The 16,727-nt window shown below is 39.0% G+C and overlaps 2 protein-coding genes across 4 annotated transcripts; one reads left to right on the forward strand and one right to left on the reverse strand.

The window, feature by feature from the left end:
• The first annotated feature begins 3,472 nt into the window (after positions 1-3,472).
• On the forward strand, positions 3,473-13,310 carry erlec1 (endoplasmic reticulum lectin 1). 3 transcript variants are annotated; one of them, XM_051648454.1, is made up of 14 exons: positions 3,473-3,732; positions 5,188-5,292; positions 5,370-5,450; positions 5,628-5,705; positions 9,197-9,251; positions 9,666-9,718; positions 9,794-10,017; positions 10,344-10,497; positions 10,724-10,885; positions 11,640-11,699; positions 11,820-11,938; positions 12,038-12,115; positions 12,202-12,277; positions 12,377-13,310. In XM_051648454.1, the coding sequence occupies exons 1-14, from the start codon at positions 3,604-3,606 to the stop codon at positions 12,446-12,448; spliced, it is 1,446 nt and encodes a 481-aa protein (XP_051504414.1). In that variant the 5' UTR covers positions 3,473-3,603; the 3' UTR covers positions 12,449-13,310. The 3 variants fall into 3 exon arrangements, with proteins under 3 accessions (XP_051504414.1, XP_051504416.1, XP_051504415.1); XM_051648456.1 differs by having other exon boundaries at positions 10,344-10,482; XM_051648455.1 differs by having other exon boundaries at positions 9,200-9,251.
• Positions 13,311-13,782: 472 nt separating this feature from the next.
• Positions 13,783-16,652, reverse strand: gpr75 (G protein-coupled receptor 75). The gene is made up of 2 exons (XM_051648416.1): positions 16,473-16,652; positions 13,783-16,013 (listed from the first exon to the last, which is right to left on the reverse strand). The coding sequence occupies exon 2, from the start codon at positions 15,897-15,899 to the stop codon at positions 14,238-14,240; it is 1,662 nt and encodes a 553-aa protein (XP_051504376.1). The 5' UTR covers positions 15,900-16,013; positions 16,473-16,652; the 3' UTR covers positions 13,783-14,237.
• Positions 16,653-16,727: the final 75 nt, after the last annotated feature.

Consider the following 16,727-nt stretch of genomic DNA (forward strand, 5'->3'; position numbering starts at 1 on the left):
CGATCATTATGTCATTTCCTCTATCCACAGCCAACGCTCTACAGAATGTCCTTACGCAGCTTGCTTTCCACTGTTCGCTTTGACCAGCAGCTGTACATAATTGCCAACCAAGCACGTTGGCAACTGGATGGCATCACCTTAACGCGAGGTTTACAACCCAAAGTTATGAAATCAATTGCACCATCTACTGGACCAGACACGGCTTAGCTGGGCTTCAGAGACAAAGAATATAAACACTGTTTAAAGAGAGAACTCTATTCTACTTCTATATGAGAGAAATATCAAGCTGTTTTCTGTGTGGAAAGAACATTTGACAGAAAATGTGTAAGTTAACAATTTAAAGGGATAGTTCACCCAAAAATGAAAATTCTCTCATCATGCCATCCCAGATGTGTTTGACTTTCTTTCACCTCCTGAACACGAACTAAGAATTTTAGAAGAATATTTCAGCCCTGTAGGTCCTCAAAATGCAAGTGAATGGGTACCAAAGTTTTGAAGCCCCAAAAGCAAATAAAAGCAGCATAAAAGTAATCCATATGACTCCAGTGGTTTAATCCAAATATTCAGAAGCGATAAAATTGTTGTGGGTGAAAAACAGATTGAAATTTTTACTATAAATCTCCACTTTCACATTTTTCTTTTGTTTTTGGCGATTCACATTCTTCGTGCATATCGCCACCTACTGGGAAGGGAGGTGCATTTCTAGTAAAAAAAAAAAAAAAAGGACTTAAAGGAATAGTTCACCCAAAAATGAAAATTCTCTCATCATTTATTTACCCTTATGCCATCCCGGAACTGTATGACGTTCTTTCTTCAGCAGAACACAAATTAATATTTATAGAAATATATCTCAGCTCTTTTGGTCCATACAATGCAACTGAATGGGTGCCAACATTTTTAAGTTCCAATCACAGCTCAAAATCACATAAATCAACATAAAAGTAATCCATATGACTCCAGTGGTTAAATCAATATCTTCAGAAGCAATATGATAGGTGTGGGTGAGAAACAGATCAATATTTAAGTCCTTTTTAATATAAATCTCCACTTTCTCTTTCACAACTGAAAGTCACATGTGGCACCTGTTTGGTTTCCCTTTACATCTGAAAGTGAAAGTGGAGATTTATAGTAAAAAAAAAAAAAAAAAAAAAAAAAAAAGGACTTATTAAAAATGCCACTTTGTATTATTATTTTATTTAAACTCCTTAAGAATAACTGGTCCAGTGAATTTATATTAAAATAACACAAGCATTAACCAGTTTCAAACAAAACGCAAGGGGTTTAAAATAATTTTTAAAAGTTCTTTATAATAATTAAAAGCTTTTATAGACTACGGAGATGAAGGAATGTCACATGTTTTTGTTAATAGAAACATACTGCAGCTGCAGCTGGTTTAATTTACACAAAATTACACTTGGCAAAACTCCATATTTGTGATGTATGCTCCGGTTCCGGTCCGCTTGTAGTTAAGTGTCCATCTGTTTAACCCTACGGAAATGCCTGTTTCGAAAGGCCCTTCGCAGGAGCTATTTATAAGCCCTTCAGTTTGGAATGACCCTTCAACATGGCGGCCAAAATCGTGTCCCTTCAAAGTGTCCTTCGGTGGCAGATTCTTCTTCTTCTTGTGTTTTTGGTGATTCACATTTTCATGCATGTGCCCCCTACTGGGCAGGAAGAACAATTTCTAGCAAAAATTGACTTAAATATTGATCTGTTTCTCACCCACACCTATCATATAACTTCTGAAGACACTGATTTAACCACTGGAGTCATTTGGATTACTTTTATGCTGCCTTTATGTACTTTTGGACCGTCAACATATTGCCACCCATTTGCTTTGTGAGGACCTAGAGCTGAGATATTGTTCTAAAAATCTTAATTTGTGTTTTGCAGAAGAAAGAAAGTCATACTCATATGGGATGGCATGAGTAAATAATAACAGAATTTTAATTTTTGGATGAACTATTCCTTTAAATAACTTAAATCTTCTCAAGGCTCCCAGTTCTGCTTTCATTTCTGGTGATATTCTCTAAATGTAGCCAGGACCAGTCTCTCCACTGGCATCAAAAGCACCAGCAAGACCCCCTATGTTATGAAAATATATGATTTAATCAAGGATCCCCAAACTGACACTGAACAAGATGAAACCTCCCTTTTGTCCCCATAGGCTTTACCACTCATCATCCCAGTGCAAAATAAGTGTTGTGTATTGTGCCTCAATAACTATCGCCCTGTTGCACACTCTATACATCTCAAACTGTTTTGTGAGGCTTGTCATTGGCCATGACACACATCCCAGGTACACTGGACCAAATCAATGCCCATGGACACAACCACTCCAGGGAAGATGGCACTGCATCCACTGTCCACGTGGCTTATGTCATCCTTGTCATTTCTATTTCAGTTTGAGTCTGCTATTTTGACAGTGATTGAGAGTTTTTCTCAGAATGAGGGGGGAAAAAAATCAGAAATTGAACAAACCCTTTGTGTGGAGAAATGGGAGAGGCAACCACAAGTGGTTCATCAAATATTTGAACTGTTCAGTTTGATTTAAGAATGAAGATACTGAATTATCAGGGCATTGACAACATTCTAGGCCAGTGGCTACATTTACTTGACTGCAATAATCCCACTATTGACTGTGCCTGGAGAATGCATTATTCAGATTAAGCTGTTTACATGGACATCTTATGGAACTATTCAATTCATTTTTCTCTTTACATGTTACAGATTGGAGAATAGTAGCACTGAACCCACCGGAATAAAAGTGGTGAGTTTAGGAAGGGTGAAGAAGGATAATCCTTCCCAGCCGACTTGGTGCAGACCTGAAAGTGCCCATCTCTGCTTTTGATATTTATTTGTTGGTAAACTGATAATCTCATGTGAAAAAAATAAATAAATAAAATGCCATGTTTATTCTGGTCGGTATTTGTGCGGTAAAAAAGCAAAAAGTGTTACAACTGTACTCGGTCTAGTAACTATGGTTTTTGGTGGAAACTGGTTACCATGGTAACTTTTGTAATAAAGGGTAGTACAAGGCAGGCTAATTTGAGTGATTATTTCGCTTTTAAAACTGTTTACGGGAGCCTTTTTTGGGAGGCTCTCAATAGTCATTTGAGAAATCCATTTATCCATTAAACAATAAATTATTAACTCTTTCTAAACATGCGTTTGAATAGATACAATAACCAACAATTTGACAATCAGGAAATTATTTATCATATGACGTCAGCCAAAAGAACATGAAAAAATGAATGACTATGCCCATTTATAAATATAGTTTTATGATTTCTCAATTAAGTGATCGATTATTGAGTGTGACATACACGTTTGCCGATCCGCAACTGTCTTTAATATTTAGTAATCAAGTAATTTAGTTGTATTAATATTGCCGTACGCCATCACGCCCTTGGAATGAGGGGAATTTCCGTCTGATGCCGGAAATGGACGTGGCAAATGACAAGCTCCTGATGCACTTCCTGTTTGAACTCTTGTAGTAGCAGTCAGCTGCCTGTCACCTCCACAAACCGTGTTTTGAGCCTTCTCTTTAATTTATCTTTTTTCTAATGACCCGATAGCGGTTTTGGAGGCTGAGTAGGGACGATGCGGGTGTTTCTGCGGTGTCTTTGGGGGCTGATTTGGGTCGGAGTGTCTGCTAACCGTGCAGGATCTCCGGTGTTTTCTGATGAGATCCCCTTCAAAATCAACTGGCCTGGGGCAGACGTCACATTGGTGAGTGAAATCATCACCTATATGGCAGATGTAAATACAAGCTCAGGTTGCTCCGTTAAGATGAATGTGTCCGGTTTTGTTTTGGGTTCAGATTCGAGACGTCAGTAACTCGATTAAGTTCGAATTTCTCGTGGTGTGTTGTTGTATATTTATTGTCCAAGCATGGGTATTCTCTCCAACAGCATTGTTGAGTGTTAAAGGAATAGTTCACCTAAAAATAAAAATATTCTCTTATCGTTTACTCACCCTTATTTACTCTGCAGAATACAAACAAATATATTTAGAAGAATATCTCACCTCTGTAGTTCCACACAATGCAAGTGGAATGTGACCAAAACTTTGAAGTTCCAAAAAGCATATGAACACAAAATAAAATTAATCCATGTCTCCTGATGCCTTTGCATTTTTTGGAGCTTCAAAGTTTTGGTCACTCACTATGCACTTGCATTGTATGAACCTACAGAGCTGAGATAGTCTTCCAAAAATCTTAGTTTGTGTTCTGCAGAGGAAAGAAAGTCATACACATCTGGGATGGCATTAGAGTGAATAAATGAGCTATTTTTCATTTTTGGGTGAACTGTTCCTTTAATGCATATGCAGTGGTGTCCAGACCTCTGAGACTACCAGGAAATAAACAAAGTTTTAGGATTTAAAAATATGACAGAAAAGTTATGTTGTAAAATGAAGATTACATTTTTTTTTTCTTTTTATCCCCTTTTCTCCCCAATTTGGAATGTCCAATTCCCACTACTTAGTAGGTCCTCGTGGTGGTGCAGTTACACACCTCAATCCGGGTGGTGGAGGACAAGTCTCAGTTGCCTCTGCTTCTGAGACCGTCGGTCCGTGCATCTTATCACGTGGCTTGTTGTGCATGACACCGCGGAGACTCCCAGCACGTGGATGCTCATGCTACTCTCCGCGATCCACGCACAACTTACCACGCGCCCCATTGAGAGCGAGAACCACTAATCGCGACCACGAGGAGGTTACCCCATGTGACTCTACCCTCCCTAGCAACCGGGCCAATTTAGTTGCTTAGGAGACCTGGCTGGAGTCACTCAGCACACCCTGGATTCGAACTCACGACTCCAGGGGTGGTAGTCAGCGTCAATAAAAAAAAAAAAAAATGTTTTTTTACATTTTAAAATTCTACAGTATTTCTAGGTCACCTATAGAATGTGAGCAAAATTGCACAGATTTGTGTAATCCATTCTCAGTGCATGCTGTAAAGCAAATGGGTACAAAAGAATAATAAAAAAAAAAAAGTTCACTTCTGCTTTTCACTCCAATTTTTATGCTGATAATATAACGTTTAATGACGTAAATATATTATATTAGAAGAAAACTGAATAGAAGCATTTTCACAAGTGGTCTCAGAATCTTGGACCCCACTGTCAATGCAAAATAGTGTGTGCACTACATCTTAGTTTTTCAATAGTATTCCTTTCTTCACAGCCAATGTCAGGGGCCCTGTACAAAGAAGATGACTATGTTATCATGACAACTGCAGAAAAGGAGAAGTACAAGTGCTTATTGCCGTCTTTACCCAGCACCCAGGAGGTATGGTTATGGCTATTACTTTGAGTGTTTCAGTGTGTACTTTATTTTAGTTTCAATGTTCTTCGTTTCTTTTGAAGAATGATGAGAAAGAGTACAGCGGGCCGAGCCCAGCCATGCTGCTGGAGCCGTTATTCAAACAGAGCAGCTGCTCCTACAGAGTGAGTTTCATATCTCAGTTTCTGTATATCTGTTATTTTACATTCCAAATAAAATGTTGGATATCAGTTAAACACCAGTATTCTGATATAATACTTATAATGCACTGCAAAAGAAATCAAGTTTATATTTACATAGTTTGTCCTCACGACCGGCTTCTGATCATCTGTGCATTGCAGATTGAGTCATACTGGACATATGAGGTGTGCCACGGGAAGTATGTACGACAGTACCATGAGGACAAGGAGACGGGGCAGGTAGAATAACTTATGATGTATGCTGCTACTTAGGGGTGGGTAAAATATAGATTTTTCCGATGTTCAAATGAAGATTGTGATGCAATCTCAAAATCGTTTCTTTAATCCCAAGATCTATCTTTTACTCCATGCACAACCCTCTACTACAATGAGAGGAAACAACTCGCATTTGCAACCAAATTTTGCACTATGCGATTAGACGTATATATTTGGCTGGTAAATGTTTAGATTTCACTCACCAGTGAATTAATTGTGTAGTATAGTTGTAGAGTATTCAGCAGCAAGATCCTTTTACTGCATGTTGAGAGTAAACGTTGTTCCTTGTGTGTCCAAAGACGAGATCCACACAACCAATTTGTCACTGAATAATGTCTCTTTTAAAACCCTTTCTGTTCTTTACAGTCAGTTGTATTCATCAAAAACAACCAAAACTAAACATTTAATTCTTATCAGCATAGCACAGATGAGATAAGCCATTCGAGTCTCTCTTGTTAATATGCGCTCATTTACAGATGCTGTTTACAGAACAGCAGGATTCTTTAAAGAGACAATACCAGTTTTAAGCAGGTGTTCAACAAATCAATGTAAATTCTTGTAAATATTACAAATTATGCAATTAAACCATAAACATTTAATAAAATTGTGATGAAGAGGGTGGGGGTTGGGCCGTGAGTGCACACGCCCGTTCCCCAATCGGGCTAATCAGCCGAGGAGAGGGATAAAGATGAGCTGGATGCGGCAGTTCTAGAGAGAGAAACACACACACAACAGCTGAAACTTTTAACAATGTATCCAGGAGTTTGTCTCCTCAACATGAAAATAAAGTGGATAATAATGCTGCCAAACATGGAAACTGCACATCATCTTGTATAGGTCCTTATTAACGTTATTAAACATTTATTTAATAAAAGAAACAATTATGGCTTTGGTAAAGACAAGTTTCATATGTATTGATGCTCAGCTTTATTGGGATTAATAAAATGTATTATTTAATTGTTATAATGGGCTCTTCAGTGACCACTCCTTTGGATGGAAGCAGATGCACACAGAACAGGATTACAATGACGGGCCTCAGCGTTGTATTGATCTACACCATTTCTCCACATACTGTAGAGACACTTTGTTCATTCATTGATCGCCTGGTTTCAGGACTTAGCACTATGTATCGTAAATAATGAACATCATAAAATGATCTTAAAAGCATGCAGCGTTAAAGTTGCAACTTTATCAGGAAACCCAGCTTTAGACTTAAAGCTATTAAAATTAATTTATGGTTTAAAGTGAGGTTAAAGTATAAAGAGATCAGTTCAATTAACTATGCAATGATGATTACAAACGCTGTTCCTGATTTCATTTCCAGTTATTCCATACTGAGCAGCAAGTGTACCATTGACATAAGTGAATAAAGAACATTAATAAGCTGTCAATTTATTGTCACATCAAAATCATCTAGTTAAAATGACAAAGGATACTAGAACATTTCTTGTTTTTACTAGATCAGTTGTGTTTTTTACTAGAACATTTATTTTTACTAGAAAATGTTATGACATAATTCCTTATTTCTCATTCTCGAGGATCTCATTTTTACTATAAAATGAGTCATTTTTACCACATAATATCTAGTAATAACGACATATTGAGTGAAAGAAAATATTATGTTTGTGGCAGCACTGCATCATCTAATGTTTTGAAAGAGGATTGCTCAGACCATTTGTGAGAAAATCTGCAGTGATGCATTTGTGAGAAAATCAAGACAGTGGTTGAGAAAATTGTGCCAAAAGTCATGTGACCCACAAGTGGTGTGGATTTGTTCAGTGATGGTGTAGAATAGATTGTATTTATTTGTGAAATATGATGTGTGCTTGTATGGAACTCCTTTTTTTATGTTTGTAAAACATGGCGCATTTGTTTAAGCCAGTGGTACACGACAACTACCCTTCATTTTCTCTCAAATGTCACTTTGTATTTGCAAATCGCTTTCTATTTGTTTGAGAGCAGAGACTTTCTTTGCAAAGCAGATTGTGTTTGTTTGCAAAACGTCCTGTTTGTTTGTTTAGTTTTGGCACTAAATTAGCTCGATAAATATAGTATTATATTTATTGATTGAATACACTGACTTAATTGAAAAACTAATATAATATAATTAGTAACATTTATATTTTCATAACGTACCTAGTAAAAAGTCCCCTGTATGATTAACAGCATTAGCTGGGAGAGAATGTCTTTCATATGTAAGCAAAAGGGACATTCTAACTGAAATATATCCATATGCACTGGCAGCCAAATGTTTGGAATAATGTACAGATTTAGCTGTTTCTGAAGGAAATTGGTACTTTAATTCACCAAAGTGGCATTCAACTGATCACAAAGTATAGTCAGGACATTACTGATGTAAAAAAACAGCACCATCACTATTTGAAAATGTAATTTTTGATCAAACAGGCCCCATTTCCAGCAGCCATCACTCCAACACCTTATCCTTGAGTAATCATGCTAAATTGCTAATTTGGTACTACAAAATCACTTGCCATTATATAAAACACTGCTGAAAGCTATTTGGTTTTTTAAATGAAGCTTAATATTGTCTTTGTGTTTATTTTTGAGTTGCCACAGTATGCAATTGACTGGCATGTCTTAGGTCAAAAAAACAGCAGAAAAGAAACAGCTTTCTCTAGAAACTTGTCAGTCAATCACTGTTCTGTGGAATGAAGGCTATACAATGCTTGAAATTGCTAAAAAAAACTGAAGATTTCATACAAAGGTGTGCACTACAGTCTTCAAAGACAAAGGGCAACTGGCTCTAACAAAGACAGAAAGCGATAAGGAAGGCCAGATGTACAACTAAACAAGAGGATAAGTACATCAGAGTCTCTAGTTTGAGAAGTAGATGCCTCACATGTCCTCAGCTGACAGCTTCATTGAATTCTACCCGCTCAACACCAGTTTTATGTACAACAGTAAAGAGAAGACTCGGGGTGCAGACCTTATGGGAAGAATTGCAAAGAAAAGGCCACTTTTAAAACAGAAAAACAAAAAGAAAAGGTTAGAGTGGGCAAAGAAACACAGACATTGGACAACAGATAATTGGAAAAGAGTGTTATGGATCTTAACCCCATTGAGCTTTTGTGGGATCAGCTAGAATGTAAGGTGCATGAGAAGTGCCCGACAAGACAGACACATCTATGGCAAGTGCTACAGGAAGCATGGAGTGAAATGTCACCTGAGTATCTGGACAAACTGACAGCTAGAATGCCAAGGATCTTCAAAGCTGTCATTGCTGCATGTGGAGGATTTTTTTGATGAGAACTATTTGAAGTAGTTTAGAGCAAAATCTGTACATTATTCCAAACTTTTGGCTGTCAGTGTAAATCGATAACGAATTGAGAGCTTGTGAATCGGAATCGAATCGGGAAATCTCTATCAATACCCAGCCCTACTGCAAATGGACATGTTTGATCCTACCTGATTATTTGTATCTGTTGGTCCCTCAGAAGATCAGCGCTCAGGAATACTATCTGGGAACTATGAAAAAAAATGATGGTGCAGGTTGGACATTTTTTATATACTTAGAAGGGATAGTACACCCAAAAAAAAAAAAAATTCTTTCACCATTTACTCGGCCTTATGTTGTTTCAAACCCATGATTTATTTTTTTCTCTGAACACAAAAGGAGATGTTAGGCAGGATGTTAGTGACTGACAGCCTCAGTCACCATTCACTTTCATTGCATCTTTTTTCCATACGATGAAAGTGAATGGTGACTGAGGTTGACATTCTTGACATTCTGTCTAGCATTTCTTTTTGTGTTGAATGGAAGAATGTAATACGTGTTTAACAACATGAGGGTGAGTAAATGATGACAGTTTTCCTTTTTGCGTAAACTATACTTTTAATTTTTAATTTCTCAGTGACTATTTTGCTTTACATCTTCTGTCAGCTGTGCTCTTATCTGCTCCTCAGATGCTGAAAAAGCCAAGGACTCTAAATCAGAAGAATCAAACACCAACACTGAGGTTTGTGAGTTTTAGATATGAAGGTAAGAATGAGGTTTGTTTTTTTGTAACTCACTCATCTCCGTGGGTCCCCAGGTGCCAACTAAGAATATAGAGGGTCAGCTGACACCATACTATCCTGTAGAGATGGGACATGGGACTGAATGCCTTCTGAGACAGAATCAGCCTCGCGCCACCACAGTGCTGTACGTCTGTCACCCGGAGGCAAAACACGAGATCCTTACTATCGCTGAGGTCCTCACCTGTCAGTATGAGGTGGTGGTGCTCACGCCCCTACTCTGTCCTCACCCGAAATACAGGTATACACACATATACATTCAACTCAGTCTGTGGTTTAAGCAAAACAAATGTCTAGCTAAATGTTTTTAAAAAAAACATTTTTGTTATCAATAAGATAATTTTCTGAACAAAAGAATAAGCAGGAGCTTAAACGGATAGTTCATCCATAAATGAAGGTTCTCTCATACTTTACTCAACCTCTTCTTGTTTCAAAACCCATACACACAGTACATACAGTATGCAGCATTTTAAGGCATCATAGATGTAATCCAGAAGTGAAGGCAGCATAATTATGTACATTTACAGCATAGACCTCTGTGTTAAAACCCAGCACACCTCTCCTCAGGTTCAAGTCCTCCCCAGTGAATGACATCTTTTGCCAGTCTCTGGGTGACTCTCCTCTCAGGCCACAGAGTCTCTCCCAGATGGATCGTGAGCAGGAAGAGCTCCTTAAACCACCGTTCAGCTCAAGCAGTGAGAGGGAGGTGAGGAGATCCAGGGTGAGCAAAGACACATGCCCTTTATCTTCTACATTTACACTATGCCATTGAGTGGGATAGTTATATATTGCTTCAGGAAAAGGGGGCGGTAATGGAAAACTGTGCTACTATTAATAGTTAAACTTGGTCTGCAACTAAAACATTTGACTTAGAATTAATAAGAGAACATTGCACATATTCGAAATGTAAGTCAAATTGATCGTTTCCCTCTGTGTCTCTTTCTAAGGAGGACACATCTGCAGTGAAGGAGGAAGCCTATACCTCCACCCATAAGCCCCTGACAGTAGGTGGGCAATCTCAGGTCACCGTTGGCACCACCCATATCTCTCGTCTTACTGATGAACAGCTGATCAAGGAGTTCCTGAGCGGCTCATACTGTCTGCATGGGGTGAGGATGGATAGATTTGGCCCCAACAAGTATTTGGACTCCTAAGTCACACTTGAAAATGCCTTAATGTCATTGCATTAGATAACAAAATATCAAACCAATTGGAATTTATTTTAAAGAAAAATAGCACGCTTTTCAAGCAAAACATTTCACAAAAAGATGATTGTTTGGTTTTAAATGATAAAAATATAGATATTCTGTTCAAAATAACTTATTTTGTTGTTGTTTAAAGGGATTCTTTACCCAAAAAGGAAAGTTCTCTCATCATTTACTCACACTCATGCTATCCCAGATGTGATTTTATGCCATTTGGAGCTTCAAAGGTCTGGTCACCATTCACTTGCACTGAAAGGACCTACAGAGCTGAAATATTCTTCTAAAAATCTTTATTTGTGTTCAGCAGTAGAAAGAAAGTCACACATCTGGAATGGCATGAAAGTGAGTAAATGATGAGAGGATCATGTCTATAGGAAAAGTAAAAACCACATGATTACTTTCCACAAAAAAAAAAAAAAAAAAAAAAACAGACATTGCAGTAGTATTTGCAAATATGGCTCAAAAAGTAATCTTAGCGCTGAGAAAAGGTCTGGCATCATTGCCATTTGGTTTGATATAGTGCTATCTAATGCAGTGACATTAATACATTTCTATGTATGGCTTAAGTGTCCAAATACTTTTTGGGGCCACTGTATCTGTAGACAGACTTCTCTTTTTAACAGTTTATACATATTTACACACATTTGTGTTTTTCTAGGGTGTTGGTTGGTGGAAGTATGAATTCTGTTATGGAAAGCACATCCACCAGTACCATGAGGTATGAGAAACATAAAAATGAGTTGTAAAATCGTTGAACAATTTAAAATAATATAACAAATTCCAGTATAGCATACATTTTTGAGTGACTCTAAATTCCATATTGTGCATTTGGTTGAAGGATAAAGAGCAGAGGAAGAACACTGTGGTGGTGGGCAGCTGGAATAGGGAGGATCATTTGAACTGGGTCAAGAAGAATGTAGCGCGATCTTATTCAAAAGACGATGGAGCGAAAGTGAAGTATGATTACATTTCTCTTACATACAAGCTGATATTTTAAATGTTACGGATTTTAGTAATACTTCAAATAAATATGTTGTCATGGTGATACCTCAACAGAGTTGTCTCTCACTTCTATGGTCATGGAGATGTATGTGACTTAACAGGGAAACCAAGACAGGTTATAGTCAAGCTGAAGTACGTTACTCATAATTTATACTGCAATGATGTTTTCAGGTTTCATCTGTAAATGCCATCACTAACACTAACCTGTTCTGCCTCAGGTGTAAGGAATCAGAGTCACCTCATGCTGTTACAGTGTACATGCTGGAACCTCAAACCTGTCAATATATTCTTGGGGTGAGTATCAAAGACAGTGGCATTAATGAGATCCATGAGAAGCACATGGTGTTTTGTTGTTAATACTAACCTTTTCTAATATTTACCATTCTGCCATAGGTTGAGTCGCCAGTAATATGCAAGATCCTGGACACTGCAGATGAGAACGGACTTCTTTCTCTCCCTAGCTAGCCTACATCATTGGTACTGTGATGGAGGAATGGACAATAGATTGAAGAACAAACAATACAATGGAGGAGGATGGGAGGGATGGTCTGATAATGTCTAACTCAAAAGATCATGAAGATAGACATGCTGAACCTCAGAGCTCAATTTGAGAACAGTGACAACTCCCTCATTGACTGCACTTTCTCTTGTTTGAAGACTAAAACAGGGTGGAGATGAAACCCTTTTAAACCTGGAGATGCAGTTGGGACTGAATTCTCAATGTTTTATTAACAAATGTCAAACCTGCTGAAGAATACTTTTTCAACTTTCTTCATGTTTTGGCCATGGGAAATGTTCTTCCAAATGATTCACTCATCAAATTATTCACTTGCTCTGAGTCAGTCAATATATGTGTTGTTCAGCTGTTTTAACCATGCATTTTTTATTTGGGTAATTCAATGCTTGCCATCTAGCACTGTGCTATTGGAGACTGTTTTAAAAAATATTACTTTTAAAACAGTGATTTAGCTCTGAAGAAGCTACTAACGAAAATACAAATTGCATGGGATAATGCTTTTACGCACAGGAAAGTGAAAGTAACTAAACTGGTCTTTGGAAATCATTGTGTAATTTTCAGAATTTGTGATGACCCTTTAATGTAACCACTAAAACTGGTTGACATGGTTCCAAGGTTTTCACCTATAGGTTGCACCTGATGCACAACAAAAATATATTTGGTGAAGGGTTGCTCTTTAACGAGAAGTTTTAACTGCAGAGTTTTAACGAAGGATTATTATTTAGTTGCATTGACTATTTTTCTGGATGTTGCTCAGCCTGTAAATGTGTTCAAATGAATAAAACATGAGTGTCATGTTTGGTCATTTAAGATATGGTAATTTTTACCCTAAATTAAATTGTCATCATACTCACCCTCAGATTGAACCAAACATGGATAACTTTCATTCTTTTCTGGAACACGAGAGCATCTAAGCAGACTGCCTCAGTCATCATTCACTTTCATTATATGGACAAAGGATGCATTAAAAGTAAATGATGACTGAAGCGAACATTCTCCTTTACTCTGTGGAACAAAAAAAGATGTTAAGTCATATGGGTTTGTAACAACATGAGGTGAGTGAATGATTATATTTTTGTACTTTTTGGAGAACTATCCATTAGGGATGATTAGCATTAATTTAGCATGCAAGCTTATGTTTGCCAAGCATAAATCAAGTAGTGGATTTGTTTTATAATGAAACACAAAGCAATATATTGTCTTGGGTAAAATCATTACACAGCAGTAGTCATTAGAAATAGTGTTTCTTGTGGAGAAATAAATTGATAAGGCATGTGTTTAATAGTACAAGGGACTTTACCTAGATGGTGCTAGCAGCCCTTATATGAGTTGTTCACACAGAATATGTAGTCTAGCTCTAAAAAGAGATGCTTGATAATGCAAACCACAGTGGTACATTATTAAATGATTCATTTCAAAATAAAGAAATGGAAAATTGCAAGATGAACTTGCAAAACATTTAATTAGTTGAAATATAAAATTGATGTTTCCACAAATACATTATCTGAGTGAGTACCATTACATGAAAATGCTGTGTCAATGTAAAAATATAACATCCTTGAATCCAGAAAACAGCAATAATAACATTTTGGGGAAAGCGACAGTTACTTCTTTTAAAAGTCTGAGTTAGACCCTAATGATATGCTTTGTCTCTTGAGCAAAACAACAGTAGCAAACCACAAGCAAACACTAAATGCTCCCTTGTGGATGCTGAGCAAGTAATGTAACGTTCTGAACTCAGACTGATGGGATAGGAATCTGATGAGCCGAGGTGCTGTCAAAGTCCTGCAGCACCTCTTGGTGGGTGTGGTAGTGCATAGCAATGTAGCTCTTGGCAAAGGCAGTGGTTTGAGAGTTGACCGGCTGCAGGGTATTGGGGGAACTTGGTCCTACTGACGGACTGCTGTTATAGATGCTGTAGTAGGGCTCTATACGTGTGTTGATAGGCGTAGATGTGCTTGGGGGCCGGGGCTTGCGTCCAGCTGTGGCAACGGGACTAGGCATGCTGTCCCGGGAGTGACTGGGTCCACAAGCCTGATCCACCAGCCTCCTCTGGGGCTTCGGTGAGAGCATATAAGCTGAGTTGGTCTCGTGGTGCGAGGACTTGTTGCGATTTACTTCCAGACTCCCTTTGCCCATGGAATGCAGGCGTGTCTTGGGCTTGCAGCATAGAAATCCTAACGTCAGCCACTGGAGGCAGCAAAGCACACGGCGTCGCAAACCCGCGCTGTTCCGCGAGTACACAAATGGGTTGATGCCAGACTTGAGGAAGATGAGGGCGAATCCACAAAGCTCAAACTGGTAATGAATGAAGCTGCTTTCTGGTGACACCATATCCTGCGCTAAGGATATGCCCAGTGGCAGACAGCACAACAACACAGAAATGACAATCACCACGCATGTCACCACAGCCTTAGAGTCCTTGGCTGTCGCCAGGTTTACAGTGGAGACCAGCTGGCAGCAGGTTGCTCCAGCGGCAGCCCCAGGCACTAGGGGTTGGTTGGTCCTCTTGGTGAAGGAGTGCGTCTGGACATGCTGGAGCTTGTTGTATGTCTGGTTGCGGTAAAGTGAGGGCACCTGGACTGTACACTGCATGCCTTCGAAACCAGCAGCTATGAGCGGTGGGTGAGGAGCAGGTGGGCGTCTCGCATCTACCGTGATAATGGGACACTTTCGTACCTGTGCATTCTTCCGCAACGCCTGGGCGATCATGAGGTACGAGATGGACACCACACCTACACAGAAAGCAAAATCTGCAATATAGACGTATAATACTACCTTGGCCTTGTTGCCAGTAAGACCAAAGTGGGGCAGGCAGGGCCCAGAGCTCTTGGGATATGCTCGCAAGGTAACCAATGCTGCCAGCGTGAAACTGGTGGTCCATAAGAGTGCCGTGAGGGCCAGAGTACAGGGGAAAGAGGCTGTACGGTTGGGTTGCTGACCCAGGACCATGCGAAGGCGATGCAGGGCAATCACAGCCACTGTCTCGAGGGACATAATGATGAAGCCCGAGCTGGTGAGGTGGAAGGCAAAGCAGAAGCCCTTGGATACTCCACCACCAGCATTTCCAACATCCAGAAAGAGTACCAGTGCAAACATGGGCGCAGTGACACAGCAAATGAACAGGTCGCAGAAGGACAGGTTGAGGATCATGAAGTCGAAGTTTGTGCGGAACTTGCGGAACGCGGGGTCGAAGAAGGACAAGAAGACCACCAGGTTGCCATAAGAACCGAGACAAAAGATGAGGACCAAGAGAAGGGAGCACAAGGCAAGGGTGGCTGTGTGGATCAAGGCCCAGCTGCTGGTGGAAGCAGACTGGCTTTGGGAGCTGTTGAAGCCCCGAGGTTTCACAAACTCAGCCAGGTCCAAAGGCCAGGCAGTGCTGTTCATGGTACACATTGGGGACGCAAAGTGCTCACAGCCTCAGAGCTTTGCCCAGCTCGCCTTTAGGTCACCCAAGAATTAGATGATATTTCCATTGTGTGGTTAGCTCATGGTAGACTCTTTGGACTACTGCAAGGACAAAGAGGATGAAGAAGAGCTGATCAGTAATAGATAATATGAAGCTTTGAGTATATTAAAAATTAATAAGACCAAAATAATTTAAACTCAGTACATTAATATGACAATGGCCTTAAAAGGCTTTATAGCCATTAGTGGATTTCATTTTAATTCATCTTTGTCATCAATTAATGAAATGCACATAATAATTGTTTAGATTTTATATAACGATCACGGTTCTAGTCCCTTTAAAATACATACAGCATCAGGATGGATGTTGTTCCTTATCTCATTTGTGCGCGCGCTCCCGTCATCTACTTACAAATCTATCGATAAATTAATACGCGTCTGCAACAATTTGCACATTATTTTAAGGTTGTTTTTTATCCGTTTTTTTCTAAACCAATGATCGCGTCAACTGTAATAACACTGACGCTCTCTTCTCTCTAACTATAAAAATGATTTTCTTACCATGTATTCTCTGTGTTTGACATTTTTACGACGTCGTGCTGTCCACATTTGTGTTAATATCCAAGGTTTATGAATGTCACAAACATCCTAATTGCAAACAGAGTCGTCTTCTGTATCAGAGGATATGATGAATATGAAAAATCGAGTACATTTAATGCGCAGTAGAGGAGTGGGCGCGCCTCACTGAAATCATATTGAAGCCCGTCAACAGACAGCAAGCGCGTGCCCGTGAGAACAGGACGCTCACTCAGGTAA

Source organism: Myxocyprinus asiaticus, chromosome 21, assembly GCF_019703515.2.
Source record: "Myxocyprinus asiaticus isolate MX2 ecotype Aquarium Trade chromosome 21, UBuf_Myxa_2, whole genome shotgun sequence".
Taxonomy (NCBI): domain Eukaryota; kingdom Metazoa; phylum Chordata; class Actinopteri; order Cypriniformes; family Catostomidae; genus Myxocyprinus; species Myxocyprinus asiaticus.